Source organism: Carcharodon carcharias, chromosome 1, assembly GCF_017639515.1.
Source record: "Carcharodon carcharias isolate sCarCar2 chromosome 1, sCarCar2.pri, whole genome shotgun sequence".
NCBI lineage: Eukaryota > Metazoa > Chordata > Chondrichthyes > Lamniformes > Lamnidae > Carcharodon > Carcharodon carcharias.
Window position 1 is genome coordinate 51549591 of NC_054467.1, and position 22051 is coordinate 51571641.

The 22051-nt window shown below is 45.3% G+C and overlaps 1 protein-coding gene across 5 annotated transcripts in view; it reads left to right on the forward strand.

Annotated features, from left to right (window-relative positions):
* Window positions 1-22051, forward strand: part of ctso (cathepsin O) — a 98576-nt gene that overhangs the window by 60573 nt on the left and 15952 nt on the right. For 4 of the 5 annotated variants that reach the window (XR_005944579.1, XR_005944580.1, XM_041200777.1 and 1 more), the window contains exon 6: window positions 17724-17887. Coding sequence is in view for 3 of the 5 variants with exons in the window: in XM_041200777.1 (XP_041056711.1) it covers window positions 17724-17887 (164 nt within the window). In the remaining 2 variants the exon portion in view is untranslated. Of the gene's footprint in view, window positions 1-860; window positions 2377-17723; window positions 17888-22051 lie in introns of those variants that run through there. The other variant, XM_041200803.1, reaches the window with a different exon arrangement.

The following is a 22051-nucleotide window of genomic DNA, read 5'->3' on the forward strand; positions in this document are numbered from 1 at the left end:
GGATAGGAATGTCACCCACAACAGCTATGGGCTCCAGAATTACTAGGGGAGGCTGGAGAATAACAGGAAGAAGCTTTACTTTCACATCATGAGGTTCCAGGTAGATTTCTGGGACACAGACAGTGAGAGGGGGAGCGTCGAAGTTGGTCTCGAAGTAATAGCGCAGAAACTATCAAAGTTATGGTGCAGTTATAAATTGAAAGTAGAAGTGAATCTGCACAGGAGGGGTCTGAGGCTGCGTGGAAGGAGCGCACTGCTGGACTAAGGGGCCCTTTCTGGGACACCCTCTAACTTGTTGCTGCCACAAGAGTAAACTGGAGTCATAGCTGAGAGAAAGGAGGAAGACCTCCTTGAGAAGATAACCATTGGAATCCATCCTTTTTTCAGGGAAATGTCAGAGTTTATGGCTGATCATCACAGTCGCTACATTTCAACATTAACACATAGGAATGTGAAATCTGGGTATGCGGGCAACCGTTAAGGAGGAAAAGGTGTAGTATATATGGCATTCCATCAATGGAGGGCAGTCATGTGCTTTCCAGAATTGTCATTCATAACGGGCCAAAGTGCATCCAGTCATTAATCATGAGCATCTTATTGTTAATTAGTATGCCAGATCAGAGATTGAAGCACTATCATTCAAATCTTCTCCAATCACTGTGGGATTCAGATGTTAAATCTCGGGGATGGCATCTTGCTCACCTTATGTGTCTGCTAGCAGCTCAGATGCAAGACTGTATCAGCCACAAGGCTAGTGAGGCTGAAACCATGATAGGCTATTACAGTTGCTATTGGTTACAGATTATGATCTTCACTATGTTCACGTGTCATTCATTAGTCTATTCAATCTATTATTTCAGAGAGAAGGATAAAACAATTATGGATCCAGGGCTCAATGCTGCCTTTTTGAGGGCTCTTAATACTATGGAGGAGGAAGGAGGGAGAGACGATGACAAGTGCAAGTTCAGGAAGAGGCCACACCAGAGGTCCAGGGTGAAGGAGGACCAAAGCAAGAACATGAGGGTCAGGAGGATAGACCCAGACAACGGAGGCAACTCGCCAGATCTAGGGTATACATATTTACAGATGAGTTAGAGACAATGCTGTGCACACTTGCACTTGTCCCAAGATCTGGTAGATCACTGCATTCTTCATGAAGACCTAACATCCTTTGGAATGGGAGACTACCCTTGCCATTGGCTTTAAAGGTCATCACCATGCTGAATTTCTTTGCCTGCAAGTCATCCCAGGGATCCACAGGGTCCAGGGTACAGCATCTCACACTCCACACATAGATGCATCAAAGAGGTCACAGATGCCCTCTACAGCAAGGCACAAAAGGTTTGCTCTTGATGAAGATAGCCAAGCTGCGAGATTCAACAGCTTCGCAGCAATCTCAGGCTTCCCAAGAATGTAAGGTGCAACTGACTGCACTCATGTGGCTTTCAGGTCTCCATGGCAGCAGCTCCTAATGTTTATCAACCATAAAGGCTTTCATTCCCTCATTGCTCAAAAGTTGTTTGATCATTGGGAGCATATAATGCACGATTGTGCCAGGTACCCTGCAAGTTGCCATGACTCAGACATCCTGAATCACTCCCAGGTGCCTGAGATTTTTGAAGGTCCTGAGTTTCTGCAGGGGTGGCTGCTTGGGGATGAGGGGCACTCACTGAAACGCTAGCTGAAGACACTGGTGAGTCAGCCTCAGAGTGGTTTGGAGGAGAGGTACAACACAGCTCACAGCTCCACATGGTCCCTAATCGAGCAGACCATTGGCATTCTGAAGATGCACTTCAGATGTTTGGACCACTCAGATGGCCCACTACAGTCCACTCCCGAAGGCTTTCCCGCATCATCACTGTGTGTTTTGCCCTTCACAACCTGGCACTGTAAAGAAGTAATCCCTTGCCAGAGGGTGAAATGGAGGAGGATGAGAACTCCTCGGAGGATGAAGATTAGGAGGCTGGGAAGCTGAAGAGGGTGGTGCCATAGAAGAAGCAAGATGTGGGAGGTGTGCCTGTGACCTCTGAATTGCAACCAGATTCTAGCAGGAGTAAAGTGAAGACGGGAGATGGCCACATTTCTCTTGGCCCTGAATGCCATTCCATATCATTAAAAGGGATGTCCAACTGTCACATCGAGAGCTGGGTCATCATCCACACTTGCTGCATTCAGAATTTCCAGCCGCAAGATTCACCAGGCCATGATCTCTATGACCTCATGTATTATGTGCTCACTCTGGGAAGTGAGAGTCCACTCAACAGCGAGAATGCTGCAAAAACTCACTTGAAATAGTTGTCGCCACATTAATGAGAAGGGGTTACAAGCATGTTAATCACATATTTCCAATAAAGATTTTTACACATCTCCCTGACATCACACAAGGGTGCGTAAACTATCTTCAGTGAGTTTGATGTTACATGAATGTGAATCTCAGTGGGACACTATCACTGTGTGGAAGGATGGCTAAACCCCAGAAAAAGAGGATTCAAAAGTACCTAATCACACCTTCAGCTGACCAAGCCATTCACGTGAGCATTATATGTATGTGCAAAAGTGGAATATTTTTACAGTGGTTGCACACCCATGACCTAAAAGTGATTTCAATATTTCTTAACTTTCCTAACCCTACCCTTACACCCAGTGCAGCCCTGACATGCGCAGCAGTGGTGGAGGCAGCCTGCTGACTGCTACATCCTGATGTCTGTAGTGACCTTGGTGGACATCATCTGAAGGTCCGAGGCCTGCAGGCGCAGCCTGATAAGGGTCTCCTTTACAGGGCCAGGTGCATCCTCCTCGGCCTTAGCAGCTGGAATTGATGTGGTCACAGGCAGAGGGGATTCAGAGCGGCTGAACACCCCTGTGTCCAGGGTGTCACACAAGGGCACACAAACGAGTGGAGGACCCGAGGGTGTCCGGCTGATGCTCAGTCTCCCTGTGGGTGCCCGAGAGCCCTTCCCTGACTCCATGAGAAGAAGAGGCACCTAGGAAGAGGTCAAAATGCCTCGTTCTCCTCTCGATAGACATTGATGGTGTCCACCAGTGTGTGTGGCCTTGGATTCCAGGGCCAAGTACAAATCCGGCGAAACCTATACCAACATCTCCATAGTGGTCATCAACCTTCCCATGGTGACCTTGAGGCACTCGCATGTTGGAACCATGACATCAGACAGAACATGGACGGACTCCTCCAGCCTTCATTCTAGTCTGCTGAGTGACTGCCGAATCTGTGCCAGATGTCATTAAGCCTGTTGTTGGATTGAGTTGGCGGCCGCTTGCAGAGGCTGATCATCTGTCTCAGACTGAGTGGGTGACTGGTCTCCAGCAGCTCTCCAAGTGCTGGAGACCTGGGCTGTCCCTGCTTCTGACTGCTGCAGGGATATGTCAGTAAGGTGTTCTCAGTAGGTGAGCCTGAGCCTAATTTGGAACTATGTTCCACTGACATTGAGGTCTGTGTCTCTGTGCTGGTGGAGGGTGGGGGTGAACGTTGTGATGGTTCTTCCTCAGCTTTCTCAGCCGATGTGGTCTGGGGCAGGAATTATGTTGACTAGCTTGTGGGCCTCGATCTGCTGGTGCCTGTAAGAGAGAGAAGAGTGTGTTAGTTGATGAGCATGTGGTTTACAAGATTGCATTACACTCACTGTGATTGTCGGATGTGATGAACCGATGGGAGGTGTGATCCGCACTAGGTAGCTGAGATAATCCGAACTCCCCTTCCCCACAGGAGCGATCGCTGCTCTCCCCAGCGATCTCAGCGCATCCTTCTTGAATTCCATGAAGGTGATGTTGTCGGCTATCCCTCCCCCGATCTGCGATCTTTCCCGCCTGTTGTGGGTAAACTTGCCCTGAATGAAGACATAAGAAAGGCATGTGATGAGAAGGGTGGAGCAGAGATTGGGAAAGATGCCTGTCCCCTGTGTGTGGTGAGGAAGGGGCTGAAGATGGAGTGTGAGCACTCCATGATAGATGAGATGGTGGTGATGTGAAAGTTTCCGTGAGATAATCAATGGTGATATTTGTGCCCCAGTAACGTGTGAAATCCCTGAAGAGAGTATCCCTTTGAGTCCATGATGCCGTGATGAGAGTTTGATATTGGAGGGAGCTGAAGGATGACTTACCCTGGCGGAGTGGATGAAATCATTCGTCCTCTTCCTGCACTGGATGGCGTTTCGGGTGCAGTGGCCAGCTGCACTGACATCCTTCGTGATGGTCTCCCAGGCCTGAGAGGTGAGGCCTATATCCTTTCTGGAGCCATCCGTGGGATAAAGCACATCCCTATGCACACGCACTCCTCTTAGCAAGGACTGGAGAATGTTGTGGCTGAAGACCGGTGCAGCTTTCTTCTACTAGCTTTCAGCCTCCTTCTCCTGGTTGCCAGATACCTGTAACAGTCTCCTGGAGAGAGTGAATTGTGAATCCTCGGGTGGTGTTTACATATGACACCTGCACCTTTGGGCTTATCAGGTAATGACTGATGGGCGAAACAGCTCCCGACGCTCCAGGTGATTTGGGGAGATACCCGCCTGTGCATAATTAATGAGCTTCCAAGCGTGGAATGGGGCACGATTTCCTGCCATTCCGAGCAGTGGGATACATGCCGCGGAACCCACCTGCCACCACTATTAGTTTCAAAAATGGAAAGTTCCACTCATGGATTGTAAATAGCTGTGGCCCAAGCACAGGTCCATGCGGAACTCATTGTATTAGTTATTCCTACTGTTTTCTGTTCATTAACCAATCCTCAATGCAAGCTAATACAATATCTGTAATCTCATGAGCCCTAATCTTATGTGATACATTATCGAAAGGCTTTTGAGAGTTGACATATCTGCTAGATGTTATGTCAATATCTTTAACAGCCTGACATTCCAGGAAGTATGATGTTTAATTTCTGTCCAGCACTGTTGTACTTACTGCGTTCATATTAAATCCCACTGTGGTTTTTTATTGTCAATGTTATCCAGTGCAAAGAGTAAAACACTGTATTAGGTATCACTCCTCTGTGTCCATATTGTCAAATGGATCATTGTTCATTAGTATAGTCCATGACTGTAACAGTGATTGGAACTGGATATTGTGTCTGTCACAACAGCATGTCTACAATTTTTTCCAAGGCTTACTGAAAAGCACTGAGTGAGACAAGGCCAGATGTGAATTATTCAGCTATTTTAGTTAGACAGCTGGTAGCAATTTCACTAAATCTCTCTTTTCTCCAAAAATGGGAAGAAATAGCTAATCATGTGCTCTGTTGCTTTCCTAGACTGACTTATTTGTTTTTTTATCTCCTCCACTATAAATAGAAGATCTTGGCAGCAAGGCCGAAGCTTACAGACTCTTGCTTATTGAAAGCCTGACTGTCTCCTAGATTTTTCAATGAGGGAAAGGGAGAGGCATTATATACTTAATGGCACTGTTCTAAAGGCTGAGATTTTCTGCGCCCACTGTCATCGTGTGTGTTCAGTGGCATGAGCAGACAATATGGCGAGAAGGCCAAAAATCAATATCATGAAACCAGTTTGTGATATTCTGCTCCCGATCGCAAGTTCCGTTTGCCATCATCAGAAGTTGGGAACCTCAGTGTAATACATCAGCATATCATCCAGCCCGCCGGACCCATCCCCAGTGCTGCATCATCCGCCCATGTCAGTGGGAAAACATGCCGGTGCAGAAAACGTCTTGCCAACTGTGACTTGCAGAAGTCAGGACTTACTGCCAGGGCCTTCCTCACATCCTGGACAACTGAGGAGTAAAAGATGCTGGATCCCGACAACAATGGGATCCTGGAGGAATGACCATGGCACATTGGGTGGATTCTCATGGGCGTGGCTCTGCTGTGAAGCAGCTCATGGAAGCTGGAAAGTCACCGTTGATGCTCACAACGGATGTTGGTCAAGAGGGTGGGAGGGGAAGGGCTAGGAGTCACTGGGAGAGGAAGAGGTGTCAGTGGGGGGGGTGAGGTCGGGAGGGGCAGAATGAAGGTGTCGGGGTGAGGTCGGGAGAGGGGAATGAAGGTGTTGGGGTGAGGTTGAGAGGGGGGAATGAAGGTGTGGGGGGTGAGGTCGAGATGGGGGAATGAATGTGTCGGGGGTGAGGTTGGGTGGGGGAGGGGGGAGTACAAGGAGAGGGGGTAACAGGGGAGAAGATAGCAACCAGGGAGGTAGGTGCATGGGGTAGGGTGTAAGGTGTAAGGGAAGGAGTTCAGGGGGGAAATGAGTATGGAGAGGGGAAGGAGTCCAGGGGAGGAGGGAGCAACTCAGGAGAAGATGGCAACTGGGCAAGTGAGTGTACAGGGGCATGGAAGGTTTAAGGGAAGGAGTTCAGAGGGGAGAGGAATGCGGAGAGGGGAAGGAGTCCAAGGGGGAGGAAGGACTGTACACAGGGGAGGGAGTCTAGGAGGAGGAAGGAGTGCGGACAGGGGAAGGAGTCTGGTGGGCGGGGGGTGGGGTGGGGGGCGGGTTGCTGGCGGAAGGAGTCCGGAGATGGGAGGGAGTAATGATGGAGGAAGAAGTAAGGATGGAGGAAGGAGTAAAGCTGGAGGAAGAAGTAAAGGTGTCGGAGTGAGTCAGGAATGGGGAAGAAGTAAGATTGGAGGAAGAGGTAAGGCTGGAGGAAGGAGTCACGAGGGGGGTAGGACTAAAGGTGGTAGAAGAAGCATGAGAGTCTAAGGGAGTCAGGAAGGGGGTGGGACTAAGCGGAGAGTGGGGGAGTCTGGGGGTGTGGGAGGACTAAGGGCTTCCAGGGACGGGGAAGAGGTTCCCAGGGTGGAAAGGGTTCTGGGGGAGGGGGGGGTGGGGGGGGGGCGGTGGGGAGGTGAAAGGGGCGTGGAGGGGGGTTGCCCAGGTGAACCTATGAGGGAGGTGCTTGATGGGCCCATGACTGCCTCCTGGGGAGCAAAGTAAGAGTTTGTATAGAATGAGGAAATGGTGAGAATGACCAAGGGCAAAGTGAAGTGTAGGGTGGGAGGGTGAGGGTTCGACGGTAGAGGTCAAAGGGACAGTGAGTGTTGTTTGCTGGGGACCCAGAGGCAGACATGGATCCTGGGGTGGGAAGGAAGAGATTGGGGAGGTGAATGTTGATGGGGTGGGGATTTTCGGGAAGGAAGGGAATGTGCATGTTCAGCTGGATATCCCCAAAGAAAAAGGGTTGTGGCTGGTAAGTCACGGAGGGAAGGTGGAAGGTGATGCCAATGAGGTTAACTGTGATGGGGGAAAGGAAATGGGCAACTATGGGGGAGGAAAGGACTGAGAAGTGTACGACAAACCGAATCAAGACCATGTCTAAATTGAAAGTGAAACCACAGTTGTGGGCTAGATCAGGAGCTTCATGGGAGTGTGATCAGTGGGTGGGCAGAGATGCAGGTCAGCTCAGATGGACAATTGAAAGCCAACCCCAGCAGGCAGCATTCAAAATGCTCAGGACATTGAGGTGAGTGTGATATATGAAGGACCTGCATATGTGGGAGAGTGTTCCTAAAGGCTCTGCCACACACACACACACACACACTTCTCCTTCCAGAATCACTCATTGGCCAGCTGCTCTCTCTGCGGTGACAGAGGAAGAGGTTAAGGGGGTCACAGGCAAAGGGGACTCAGAGGGAGCGGACAGCCTCCGAGATTCTTGATTGGATGACCCAGGGGTGTCCAACAGCTGCCCCTCCTTTCTTTGGGTGCCCGAGCACCCAGGCCTGACTCTTTGAGGGGAAGGAGCACCTGGAGGGATGTCGAGGTGCCCCCATTCCTTCTCACATTTCCACCGCAGGAACTCACCCATGGCTGCTGCAATGGAGTGGAGGTCTGCACACATCTCCGCGTTCTGCTGGACCAGGCTCTTCATGATGTCCGCCATCCTCCCCATGGAAACCTCCATACACACGCATGTGGGCACTACTTCATCAGAGAGTAGGCGACTTGCGTACCACTCTGACTTGCATACCACTCTGCTGAGGGCTTCCAACAGCTTTATGTGATGTTCCCATGCTGACTCTCCAGGATGATCTGAAAGCCTATATCTAGAGGCTTATCATCTGACTCGGGTCTCACAGATGCCTGATCCCCAGTAATCCTCTAAGTGTTGGGGAGCTGTCATGAGTCTGCCTGCTGCTGCTACAGACACATGTTCATGTGGTGACCACCAGATTGTGAACCCAAGCCTGCTCTAGATCTAGGTCCCACAGAGGTGTGTGTCTCTGTGCTGGTGTAGGGTGTGGGTAAGCGATCTGACGGGTCTTCCAAGCTGCTTATTTCCAGCTCTTCATTGGAGGAGGTGTCCCCTGGATGGAGCTGAGGGACTGGCGGGCTGAGGGTATCAGTCGCTTGGCAGAGTTCCCTGTGAACCAAAGTAGAGATAATTAGTGCATAGTAGCAGAGTCAAAAGCAGGAGAGAGAGCACTCTCAATTGTGTTGAGAGAGAGATGATGTGGTGCAGGATCCTCATGTGGGTGTTTGCCACCAACTTCACAGTCACTGCAGGCATGGCCCACATCCTCAGCAGTCAAAGTGAGTGAGGGGCCTAATGCGGGCCACTCAACCCCTGGTCTGTGAGCTCTCCCTGCTGTTGTGAGCTGACTTCTGCATGTAAACAGATGGAGAGAGTGTGAGCAGGACAGATGGCACTACGAGGAATGTTTGTGTGGTGAGCGGAGACATGGACAGGATGGGGTAGGGTATGAGTCTGATGGAGATGTGAGGGTGTGTGAGAGTTAGTGATGTTGTCTCTTGAGGTCTGAGATCCCTGTGGATGTGTGATGGGTTTGTGAGTGTGAGAGTTGAGAGTGATGAGAAGAGTGAGTTACCCTGGCGGAACAGATCAGACCATTCATCCTGTAGCGGCACTGGGTGGTTGTCGTCTTTTGCAGGGCATTGGCACTGGCCACAGCTGCCACCGCCTCCCAAGCCGGATTAGTGAGGTTGCTGCCCATGCTGCGGCAGAGTGGAGGTAGAGGACACCAAGGCGAGCCTCCACTGCATCCAAAAGGTGCTGGAGGGGCATGTCATTGAAGCTGGGGGCTGCAGTTTTTTTGCCTTTTGGGAACATGCCTTCTTTGCAGCAAGTTGTGGGTTGGAAGCACTGAGAAGTGTGCGTGTGGCTGGACTTTAAATATGGCGCCCAGTGTGGTGAAACAGCGATGTGAAGCATGGTGGGCAAATGAGAGCCTGCCCACAATGTAAAGGGCGTTTTCTGGGACTGCATAATTAATGTGGCGGGTTTGGTACAATACGGCATGATAAGGCGGCATTGTGGCCGGTGGGTAAAATGTCATTTTATCCACCCGCTACCGCACTTAGTGCAAATCTGGGACAATTCCTCCTAAAGTGTCTGTAGGGATAGCTGGATCTATGAATTTAAGTGTTTGACCTTTGAAGGTGGCATTATGTGTTGAGAGAATAGTTAGCTAAGTATATGTGATCTTGAGCTTCATAAACAGATGTATTGAGTACAAAAGCAGGAAAGATATGTTGGAGATTTGAAATTCTGGCTAGGTCAGGAAACGGTGGCGTAGTGGTAATGACTAGCGATCCAGAGTTCAGACTAATGCTCCGGGGTTATGGGTTCATATACCTAAAATGACAACTGGTGGAATTTAAGTTCAAGTAATTAATAAATCTGAAATTAAAAACTAGTCTCAGTATCCATGAAACTATCACAATGTCTTAAATAACCATCTAGTTCACTAGTGCCCTTTGGGAAGGAAATCTGCCATCCTTACCTCGTCTGGCCTACTTTTGTATCATTACCATCAAGCCGGGGATCAACCCTGGTTCAATAAGGAGTGTAGGAGAGCATCCCAGGAGCAGCACCAGGCACACCTTCATCAGGTGAAGCTATAACATGGGACTTCTTGAATGCTAAACAGCAGAATCAGTATATGGTAGATGGAGCAAAACGATCCCACAACCAGCAGCTCAGATCCAACCTGTGCAGCCCTGCCAAATCCCTTGGTGGATAATTAGCAACTATCTGGAAAAGGACGCTCCACAAATATCCCCATCATCAATAATGGGTGAGCCCAGCACATCAGTACATTGTAAAAGGCCGAAGCATTTACAACTGTCTTCAACCAGAGGTGCTGAATGACCTCCTCCTGAAGTCTCCTGAATCATAGAAGCCGGTCTTCAGCCAATTCAACTCGCTCCATGTGATCTCAAGAAATGGCCGAAGGCACTGGATACTGCAAAGGCGATGGACACTGATAACATCCCAACAAAATTACTGAAGATTTGTGCTCCAGAACTGGATGTGCCTCTAGCCTAGCTGTTCCAGTACAGCTACAACACTGGCATCAACCTGGGAATGTGGAAATTTGCCCAGGCATGTCCTTTTGACAAAGCCCAGGCAAATTCAACCTAGCCAATTACCGCCCCATCAGCATACTTTCAATCGTCAGCAAAATGATGGAAGTTGTTGTTGACATTGCTATTAAGTGACACTTACTCAGCAATAACCTGCTCACTGATGCTCAATTTGGGTTCCTCAGGGCCGCTCAGCTCCTGACTTAATTAAAGCCTTGGTCCAGCCATGAGCAAAAGAGCTGAACTCAAGAGCTGAGTTGAGAGTGACTGCCTGTGACAGCAAGGCAGTATTTGACCGAGTGTGGTAGCAAGGCACTCAAGCAAAATTGAAATCAGTGGAAATCGGGGGAAAACTCTTCACTGGTTTCATTCATACTGTTGCGGTGCCTCCTAAGAATCATCCACAGGAGACTCAGGTACAGGTTAACGATCGTTTTATTCAAGCGAACGCAGGGAAAGTCTGCTTAGACTGGCTAAAACAGAACTCTACCGATTACAGGAAAACCATATTTTTTATACACAGCTAACTACGTATACATTGCGTTATTCAAATTCCAATCTTGTCAGTATATAATCACATAATAAGCAGATGTCTCCAGTCCCAGGTAGGTATCTTTTCCTTACCCAAGCAGGGCCTCTTTATCTCATTCTAGCCTGGCTTCATCCCTGCATTGTTTATCTTTACCTTATCTGTTTATCCTCATCCCCTCCCCATCTGTCTCCTATCCAGCTAATCCCTTGTGCTCCCCAAGGTATTTCTGGAGAGTTCTGTTAATGTCAGCCCTATGGTGTACAAGGTTCACCTGGACAATTCTGTTGACTTTGGTTTTACTAATAGAAAATCCTTGCTTAACTAGAAGTCCCTGTTACTGAGAAATCCCTGTTTACCTGGAAGTCCCTGTTTAACTCTTAGAATACCTAGCATAAAGGAAGATTGTTGTGATTATTGAAAGTCGATCATCTCAGCCCAAGGACATTGCTCCAGGTGTTCCTCAGGGATGGCTCACCCATCTTCAACTGCTTCATCAATGAGTTTCCCTCCATCGTAAAATCACAGTGGGAATGTTCATTGATGATTGCACAGTGTTCAGTACCACTTGTAACTCCTCTGATACAGATGCCGTCTATGTCCATATGCAGCAAGACCTGGACAACATTCAGACTTGGACAGACTTGGCACAAGTGCCAAATATATGCAACAAGAGAGAACCTAACCATCTCTTCTTGACATTCAATGGCATTACCATTGCTGAATCGCCCACCATCAACCCCCTTGGGGGTAACCATTAACCAGAAACTGAACTAGAACAGTCATATAAATACTGTGGCTACAAGAACAGGTCAGAGGCTGGGAATTCTGAGGTGAGTAACTCATCATCTGATTTCCCAAAGTACGTCTATCATCTAAAAGGCACAAGTCACTCAGGAGTGTGTTGGAATACTCTCAACTTGCTGGGATCTATGCGGCTCCAACAGCACCTGAAGATTGACACCATCCAGGTCAAAGCAGCCTGCTTGATTAGCATCTCATCTGCCACCTTAATCATTCACTCCTCTTCTTCAGCAGTGCACAGTGGTAACAGGATGTACCATCTACAAGATGCATTGCAGTAACTCACCAAGGCTTCTTTGACAGCACCTTTCAAATCTGTAACCTCTATCACCTAAAGAGACAAGGGCAGCAGCTGGATCCTACTGTTGCTTCGACGGATGAGTCTTCAGCAAAATAGACATAGGCCCAGAAAAAAGGGGAAATGGTGGGAAATTCTAAGTCCTGCCACCAAACACAGCATTTCCTATTTTTGCAGGGGTGGGACTGAAGCCTGGCCAGGGTTTGCGTATGTGTGGTTTATGGAGGCAGCTGGCTATTTAAATCATCAGCTGCCTTCACTGAAGTTAGATTTCCGTAGGCCAGGAGCGTGAAACCCAAAGTGTGCAGATAAGAGCAGGTCTGAGCTTGGTGGATTCATTTGAATAGCCAGGGTACTTCTTTGGAGAGGTAAGGTACCCCTTTGGATATGGTCCCAGGACACCTTTGGGTGAAGTAAGGTATCCTTTGGTATTGCTAAAGGTAAACGTGATTGTGCATGAAAAATACATAAATTCATTGCTGCTGGCAAGGAACTGGCAAAGCTGTCAAGGAACTTTCAAAAGATACCACACGTGTTGGCATAGAGTGGGTAAGGGCAGATCGTGGTGGGTGCAATACATGGGTTGGCATGAGTTGGCATAAGAGCTATAAAGGGCCAAGGGGATGTGGGAAGCATAGGGAGTATGAGGAGCCATGGGGGCTGGGTAGGGAACATCAGGTGGCATAGGTTGCCATGGATGGAACATGGGGGGGGGCGGTGGGGTGAGGAGTAGGAGGAGTTTATTATCTTAATCTTTTTGTTCTAATTTTTAATCTGCCGCCTCCTCAGCAGGCAGCTTCCACAGTCATTCCGAGGCAGTGGGCCTCACGTCTAATATAGCCTGTTGCACCGGAACGAAAATCTAAACCAGCGGGCGGCCATTTTTAAAGCCAGGAAATCTCCTGCCTCTGCGCATTCGGCCAAGATCGAAAATCAGGGCGCAAATCCTGATTTGCATAACCAATTGCAAATACTGCATATAAAGTCAGTGTTGGAGGGATGGATGGAGGCATTGGCTTTGTTCACTTGTCCTGAAGGCACTTGACTGTTCTCCTCAAATGTCGAAATTGTTTGATGACAGACATTCGGGTCTGTCCAAGGTTGATTTTTTTCAATGTATTGGGATTCAGCTTACATGCTCTGAGGTTGGCTTTCAGATTGTCTTCATACCTAAGTTTGGGGCATCCTGTGGTGTAAGTTCCCATGCTCAACTGGCTGTAGAGAGGCTTTTGTATGCTTTCATCCTCCACGTGAACCACATGACCAGCCCAGTGAGCTAAGCTCTGAGGAGCATGCTCCTGATGCCAGGTATGCAGCACTATGCAAGAACCTTGGTGTTGGGAATTTTGTGCTGCCACTTGACGTTGCAAATGCATCTCAGATAGTGAAGATGGAATGCTTCTAGTCACTTTATTTGATGCCAGTAGGTTGTTCAAGTCTCACACCTATGAAGCAGTGATGTAAGAACCACTGCCTGGTAGACTTTGATTTTTGTTTTGAGACAATTGCCATGCTCTTTCTAAAGTCTGTGAGTGAGCCTGCAAACGCTGAACTTGCCTTTGCCAGGCAATGGTTGATCTTGTCATACAGCGTAGTGTTATTGGAGAGGATACTCCCAAGATAACAAAACTTCTGTACTGAATAGAGAGAGGTGTGTTGTTGATTGTGACTGCCGGGTCTTGGGGTATGTGGCCAGGGGCAGGTTGGTACAATATCTCTGACGTCCTCAGAATTATTGTCAGGCCAAAAAATGTTCTGAGGTTAGGGCAAAGTGATCAACAAGCAGCTGAATGCCATCTGGAGTATGTGCTATGAGAGCATAGTTGCCCACTAACAACAGCTCATTCAGTAGCTATTCATTAACCTTTGTGCAAACCTGGAGTCCTTGCAAGTTGAAAAGTTTGCTATCTGTCCTGAATTGAATGTGTACTCCTGTGTAAAGATCTTTCAGTGCTTACTGGAACATGGCTGAGAAGTATATGGCAAATAGAGCTAGAGCCAATACTCAGCCTTGCTTGATGCCTTTAGCCACAGGAAAGACATCCAATGACATACCGCTGTGCATCACACTGTACATCATGCCATTGTGAAACCAGTGAATGACACTGACCACCTTTTCAGGGCAGCCATATTTGTACAGAACCTTCCACAAACCTTCCCGGTTTACTGTATCAAAAGCCTTGGTCAGATCAACGAACGCCATAGAGAGGTCCTTAATCTATTTGTGGAATTTTTCTTGAATTTGATGTGCTTCAAATATCATGCCTACTGTACCCTGTCCTGCACTCTGATTTGGGAACACAGAGTCAATGAAGTGAGTGACATTCTGATTAAGAATAACACTGGTAAAAAAATTTCCTGCTGTTGAGAAAAGTGATATTCCACAGTAGTTGCCAGAGATGGACTTGCTCCTTTTCCATTTGTAGAGATGAGTTATGGAGGCATCATTCTGGAGGCAGAAGAAACTAGTGAGTTTCCCAGTCAATGCAAGCCCCTCTGTATTTGAATACTTCAGATGGGATGCTGGCAGTTTCTGGCAACTTACCCATTGAAAGCTCCTTTATGACCTTTGTGACTTCCGCTTGAGATGGATCGAGAGTAAGCTGTGGTGTGGTGCTACAGAAGTGACTCAGTGGGTATCGTTGCACACTATGGGTTGTTAGTTTAGGAGATTGCAGAAATGCTGTGCCCAACGAGAGAGAATCTCATGCCTACTTGTTAGGAGCTGATTGCAATCTGCTGAGAGGATGGGTGTCACACCATTGCCTTTGGGGCCACAGACTGATCACAGCCTTTGGTGTAGAGGCTTGAGATTGTTTTTATGAGCAATTGCTTGAAGCTCATCAGCCTAGTTTTGTCATCATTATTTTTTCATCTCTCTCTTAGTTTGGCCTGCAGCTTGTGTTTTGCATGATGATATCAGATATCCCTTCTCAACAGCATAATAGGTGTATCTACACAGATGGACTGCAGTGGTTCCAGACGACTGCCCATCATCTTTCCAAGGGCAATTAGGGATGGGCAACAAATGCTGGCCTTGCCAGTGGCACTTACATCCCATGAAAAATTAAAAAGGCTTGACTCACCATACTTTAAGGAGAATATGTTCTTGAGAGGGTACAGAGGAGGTTTACCAGAATGGTTCCAGGGATGAGGAAATGTAGCTACAAGTGTAGTTTTGAGAAGCTGGTATTATTCTTGGAGCAAAGGAGATTAGGGGAGAATCGATAGTGGTGTACTAGATTATAACAGGATTAGATAAGGTAGACAAACACAATCTGTTCCCATTAGCTGAAGATACAGGGACTAGGCAGCAGAGATTTAAGCATTTGGTCATGAGATATCGGGGGAATGTCGGGAAGAATATTTTTAGACAATGAATGGTAATGACCTGCAACTCTCTGCCTTCGAGGTTGGTTGAAGCAGAAACAATTGACAGAGTAATTGGAGGGGCATTGAGAGAAATAAATTTACAGTTAAATAGGGATAGAACAGAGTTGGGATTAACTGCATTGCTTTAAAGAGAGCCACCATGGTCTTGATGGTCTAAATTACCTGCTTATGTAATGATTCTATAACCCTACCTGTTCATCATCTGCCTTATTCATAAAGCTCTCCTCCTTCTCAGCGCTGGAGCCTGTGGGTTTTTCAAACTATAAATTCACTTAAAAAAACAGTTAAATATAATTCTTTCCATTTGACAAAAAATCCGAGAAAATACTGAAGCATGACACGCTACAAAAGTTCTGTAACTGTGTTGTCCAGTGGAAATCACTGGCTAGCTGTGGTGTGGCTACAGTGCACCATTTTACAAACTAAAAGTTTCATAGAATTCACCCTGTCACGTAATACAGGTAAATGTAATTCAAATTTGTATATTTATTTAACAAGCATCATCTATCATTAAAGAAGTAAAGCACTCAGAACAGTCTAAAAATAATTATAGACTGCTTTTGAGATTATCATTTTATCAAAAACACAAGTATACAGGTGTATGTCATACAAATGAGTACAGTGTCTACTATCCATTTTTTATTACTAATCAGAAATGCAGTTGTCTAGTTTTTTTTTGATTAGCCTTCTGTGAAGCATCTCGGAATGTTTTTCTACAATAAAGGTACTCTAAAGGAACATAGAAATAGAAGTATGTCATTCAGCCTCTTGAGTCTACTCCACTACTCAGTTAACTCATGACTGTTCTGTATCTTAACAACATCTACCTGCTTTGATAGACAAAATCTAGGCTTACCCTTCAGTGAACTACTTCAGTGAGTGGGTGTTGTACTGTTGGAGATGCCATCTTTCAGATGAGAAACTAAACTGAAAGCTGTCCCCTCAAGTGAACGTAAACAATCCAGTGGCTGTATTCAAAGAGTTATTTCTGGTGTATTGGCCAATGTTTATCCCTTGATGAACATCACTAAAACAAACTGGTCATTTATCATGTTACTGTTTGTGGGAGCTGGTTGTGCACAAATTGGCTGCCACATTTTCTACATTACAACAGTAATTACACTTTAATAATAATCCATTGTCAACTTTGGAACAACCTTAGGTTGCAAACAGCACTATATAAATGCAAGTCTTCCTTTCTTTGATTCCACTTCTCTTAATATCCTTGCCTAACAAAAAATTTATCAATCTTAGTTTTGAAATTTTCAAGTGACCTAGTCTCAACAGCTTTTTGGAGAAGAGTGTTCTACATTTCTTGTTCTGGATACCTGAGGGGAAATAATTTCTACATATCCTATCAAATCCTTTAATCACCCTGAATATCTCAATTATGTCACCCCTGAATTTTCTATGTGAAAGGAAATAGAAGCCTTGTCTATGGAACCTGTCCTCAGGATTTAACACATTTGGCCCCTTACAAATTGCTTTCAGGGTATTGTGTATTTAAACCTCAAGCCTCTTTGTTGATCCACCTCTTCCAGTGTCATTTCATTAAATATATACTTCTATTGCTTATTTTGTTCTCCCAAATCTATTACCTCACAGTTACTCATATTAAATTGCGGTTGGCCATTCAATGATCACATTGGGGTTAGCAACCTGCCAGTCTGGAGTGACATGCAGCTCACTAAGGACTTGTGCAGCTCCTGACCTTGATCAGTTGTTTGAAGCTTGGAATTCTTTGCTAGACACTTACGGTAAATTGAAGAGATATGTATATAGTATACAGTCCATTTTCAGATCTATTTACCTGTGTGAGCAAATATTTTCAAGTATCAGTTTCAGAAAAGGGAAGTTGAGAAGCCAATTTGAACAATGAAAGTTTACAGTCCTGCACGAAAATGAAAACAACAGCATACTGCCCAGATATCAAATGATTTTCCAAAGAAATTGAACAGCAGAAATCACATTAAATTAAAAAACGTTTTCTTATTTCCTATTGTTTGCAACCAACTTCTTATTTATGCAATATATATATGCCTATTTCCTGTTTTTTGCATTCATCTTTTGTTTTATATTTGTAACCGTTACTGGTGCATTCTCCATGGCAATATCTCCACCAATCAGAGTCCACTTGCCAACGAATCAGCAATCTCTTCTCAAGAAGCATAAATTGTTGTTCCCTTCACATTTGGTATTCTTGCGAATTGTCCTGATAAGTACAAGACGGAAAGCTTTGACGTGTCATTTTTCAGCAAACTCAAGTTCTCTACTACCAAACAACTATTTGAATAGTATTTTGTTTTCACCCATAGAAAACAGTGTACTAATGTCAAATGCTTCTCTGTGATTCATTTTGCCTCAGTAAGTTTAAAAAAAAACTGATCTGTGCAAATACTGTTGTGCATAGATACAATGAAGATGTTATGATGGAGAAGCTGTTGGAATGGGGTCCCTTGGTGGCAGTCGTAGATGCAGTAAGTTGGCAGGACTACCTTGGTGGCATTATACAGCATCACTGCTCCCAAGAAAGATCAAACCATGCAGTGGTGATCACAGGTTATGACACAACGGGTAAGTAAAATGTAATTTGATATCTGAAATCCCTAAAGTTCAGTTTATTGATATGGAAGCATTTTGATGAAACCATTCATTGTTGCTATTTGTATAGTTCTTATTTAAATTTAAGGTGTTCTCCACATGTAGGTTATTAAGTAAACAACTAAGAACATTGCTAATATACTGATCTTTTACATTGTTGTGGCCTTTCTGGACAATTATGGGAAGCACATATTATGAATTTCAACAGTGAAACCACAGTAGTCTTAGTTTCTTCATCACACAATTTAAGAATATTTCCCGTGCCAAATGGGACTTGCACACAGTAAAAACTGGGAATCTGATTTTCAGAATTCTAAATGGGCTAAGTAATAAGAAGGTCATAGCAGTCGATAATACCTTGTCCAAAACAGTTACACCAAAACAGAGAATATGGTCTATGCTTGAAGGGTTATAAATTCAAGACTTAACCTCGGGAAACGTGCAGGGGAGTTTTAATCTGGAGGAAGATGTGGTTTTGGTTAGGGAGTTAAAACCTGCAGAAATGCAAACCTTTTTGAACCCAAGCTTGATGCTGCCTAATCTTGACTGCCTGATTTACCTGCACTCTTCTTTTACTATTAGCAACTCTACCATGTGAAACCTTGGTATTTTTATTGACCTGTAGATAAATTCTGTGGAAGTTGAGCTTGAATATTTGTTTGTCGTAGTGCAATAGGAAGGGCAAAGTTTTCAGCAATGTCATTTTTAATACAATGTTCTAAATACTAGTGGCAGTATGACCTTCATTATATAAAAATTTTAAAACACAGCCCAAGCTGCCCACTTCTGGGGCAGAAAATTACACTCAGCAGACGGGCGTGCGCACAATGACGCGCGATGACATCGGGCAAGCGTCCTGATGTCATCGCACAGCCCTGCAACATTTTGTTCGTTGGGTGCGTGCCGTAGTTGGCAGTGTGTCCGCCGACAATTAAAAGGTCTATCTAGGCTATTAAGAAGTTAATTGAATTCAAATTTACGCTACCAGTCCAACCTAACAGTTGGTGGGCAGGCGAAAAGGCCTTTACTTTTTTTTAGGAAACCTCATCCACGGGCAGGATGAGGTTTCCTAAAGCAAATAAAAATCACATAAAAATTTTACACTTGAATTAAAAACATGTCCCTGCTCATGTGACAGAGTCACATGAGCAGGGACATGTTTCATAACATTTATAAGACCTTTAATTTTTTATCCGAAATCAGTTCATCTCCCTGAGGCAGCTCTCTGCCTCAGGGAGATTATGCCACACAAGAAGCACTCAATGCTGCCACTCGTGTTTCACGCTCGGTGGGCCTTAATTGACCCGCCATTGTGAAGTTGCCTCCTGGTCCCAATTGCAGGCGGCAGTCGGCTTCCCGCCCGCCCCCGCCGAGCCCGCAAGCCAAGGGCAAAATTCTGCCCCTGGTGTTGACACAGGTGGCAAAGAGGTACGGACAATTAATCCACCCGGGAGCTGTGTCAGTCTGTAAAACTTTTTAAGGAGGCTGTGTGCCTCCATTTTTAGTGGATTTTAATTTTTAACCCATGAAGGCCAGGATTCCACAGCACAGGAATCCTAACAATACAAGGAGGCAAGAGGCAGGATGAATGAAGTAATTGCATTTACAGCATTGCTTATGGGCCAGGAGTTGGAGGAGTGTTTCCCTCAGCTCCTTCCCTCACTAGGCTAGGGATCCAGTGCTTTTCAAATCCCTCCACTCTGTGATCTTTGACTCACCCCACCCACCATATTTGACTCCTCCAACTTCTCCAACACTCACCAACTCCTGTGATCTTCAACTACTTATCCCACCGTGCCCCATGTCCGCCAACTCTGTGACTGGCCCCACCTCAACCTGCTTACCTGGCATCAGCTTCCCAGCTGTACTATCTCCAACGGGAATCCACACTGTCAATCTCTCTAGCCGTCAGGTGGGAAACCTGTTGAAAAAATTAAAAAGACATCCCATACATAATTTGTGCAGTATGCTCTGGAAACACATGATTTCAAGTTTCCTGTCTGGAAAAAAGTCCTCTCTTTTAAAATGACATATATCAAAATAAAACTCTTTAAAATGAAAAATCTGCAATTATCACTTGACCAACTTGATAAGAGTGCCAATAGTTCTTATTCGTGGTTTTAAAATGCTAGTTTTAATTATTAACATGATGGTAGTTAAATTTTAAGTTTTATGCCTCATTGGCACTGCAAATGTGTGAATATTTAATTTTGTACTTAATAGTGTGCAGGTATCATTGAGCATCAGTAAAACGTGCACATATTCACTTTGTTATTGGATCAACTGAAGAGAGAATCACACGATACAGTGCTTTTGGGAAATGTATAATTTTGAGTGCTGTCCTTGTCCCTAAATCTAATGTTAATATGGAGTTTTTTTAAAACTGCTGGCTAAATAATGTTAATGTGTAATAATAAAACTGCACATTTCAAATAGTTTTTATCGTAAATAAAATTCAATTTCTTTAAAATCTAATAGCATTTAAATATTATTGGGAACATTGGAGCATAGCCCCTTGAGCCTGTTGCCCTAATCATTGAGATCATAGCTGATGTGTCCCTTAACTCCATGCAGGCCTTTCACTGATAACCCTTATGAAAGGTATTATAAATCTAAGATTTAAATTTAACAATTGACCCAACATTAATTGCTGTTTACAAAAAAGAATTCCAGTTGTCTACCACCCTTTGCATATAGAAGTATTTCTTAATTTCATTCCTGAAAGATTGGCTCTAATTTTTGGACAATTCTCCTAGACTTCCCACCAACAGAAATAGTTTCTCTCTATCTTCCCAAATTATCCCCTTTCATATCATAAAAATGTTGATCCAATCACCCCTAAACCTTCTAAATTCTAGTGAATTCAACCGGAGATGTGTAATCTCTCTCTACAATTTAATCCTTGGAGTCCAAGTAACATTCTGCACTCCCTCCAAGGCCAATATATATTTCCTGAGCTGTAGGGCCTAGAACTGCTCAAATCTACCTCAAGGTGCTCAAGTCTGCTCAAGATGTGGTCTAACCAGGGCTTTGTATCACCAAAGCATGTCTTTTACCCTGCTTGAATTTTAGTCCTCTAAATGTGAAGGCCAGCATTCCATTAACCTTTTTGATTATGTTCTATACCTGTTTACGAAATTTTAATTATCTATGCGCATGGACCACCATGTCCCTTTGGGCCTCCACTGTTTCCAACTTTTCACCAGTGTTCCCTTTAATCTTGACACTCGTGAGCTAGCAACCTGGAACACATGGTGCAGATCGCCTTCAGGCTGTCTCCATTCAGAAACTATGAAGGTGCAAGTGCGCAAAGAAACTAAAGGTGCCATGCACTGAAATGAACAGGCCAGGTAGGAAGGTGGTGGAATAGTAGTAATGTCACTGGACTAATAATCCAGAGGCCCAGGCTAATGCCCAAGGAACACAGGTTCAAATCCCACCATGGGAGCTGGTGGAATTTAAATTCAATTAAAAAATCTGGAATTAAAAAGCTAGGCTAATGGTGATCATGAAACCATTGTCGATTGTTGTAAAAACCCATCTGATTCACTAATGTGCTTTATGGAAAAAAAATCTGCCATCTTTACCTGGTCTGACCTACATGTGACTCCAGACCCACAGAAATGTGGTTGACTCTTAAATGCCCTCTGAAATGGCCTAGCAAGCCACTCAGTTGTATAAAAAAACCATTATAAAATCTAAAAGGAATGAAACCAATGGACCACCAGCATTGACCTAGGCACAGGAAGTAACAACGGCAAACCAAACCCTGTTGACCCTGCAAAGTCCTCCTTATTAACACCGGGGAGAGCTGTGCCACAGACTAGTTAAGCAAGCCTGATAGTCATACTCTTGAAATCATACCTTACAGACCATGTCCCAGACACCACCATCACCATCCCTGGGTATGTCCTGTCCCGCCGACAGGTCAGACCCATCAGAGGTGGTGGCAGCACAGTGGTATAAAGTTTGGAGGGGAGTCCTCAACATTGACTCTAGACCCCAAGAAAAGGAAACCTCCTGTTGGTTACCACCTACCACCCCCCTTCAGCTGACGAATCAGCACTTCTCCATGTTGAACACCACTTGGAGGAAGCATTGGACAGAATTGTCCCAGATTTCACTAAGTGCGGACAT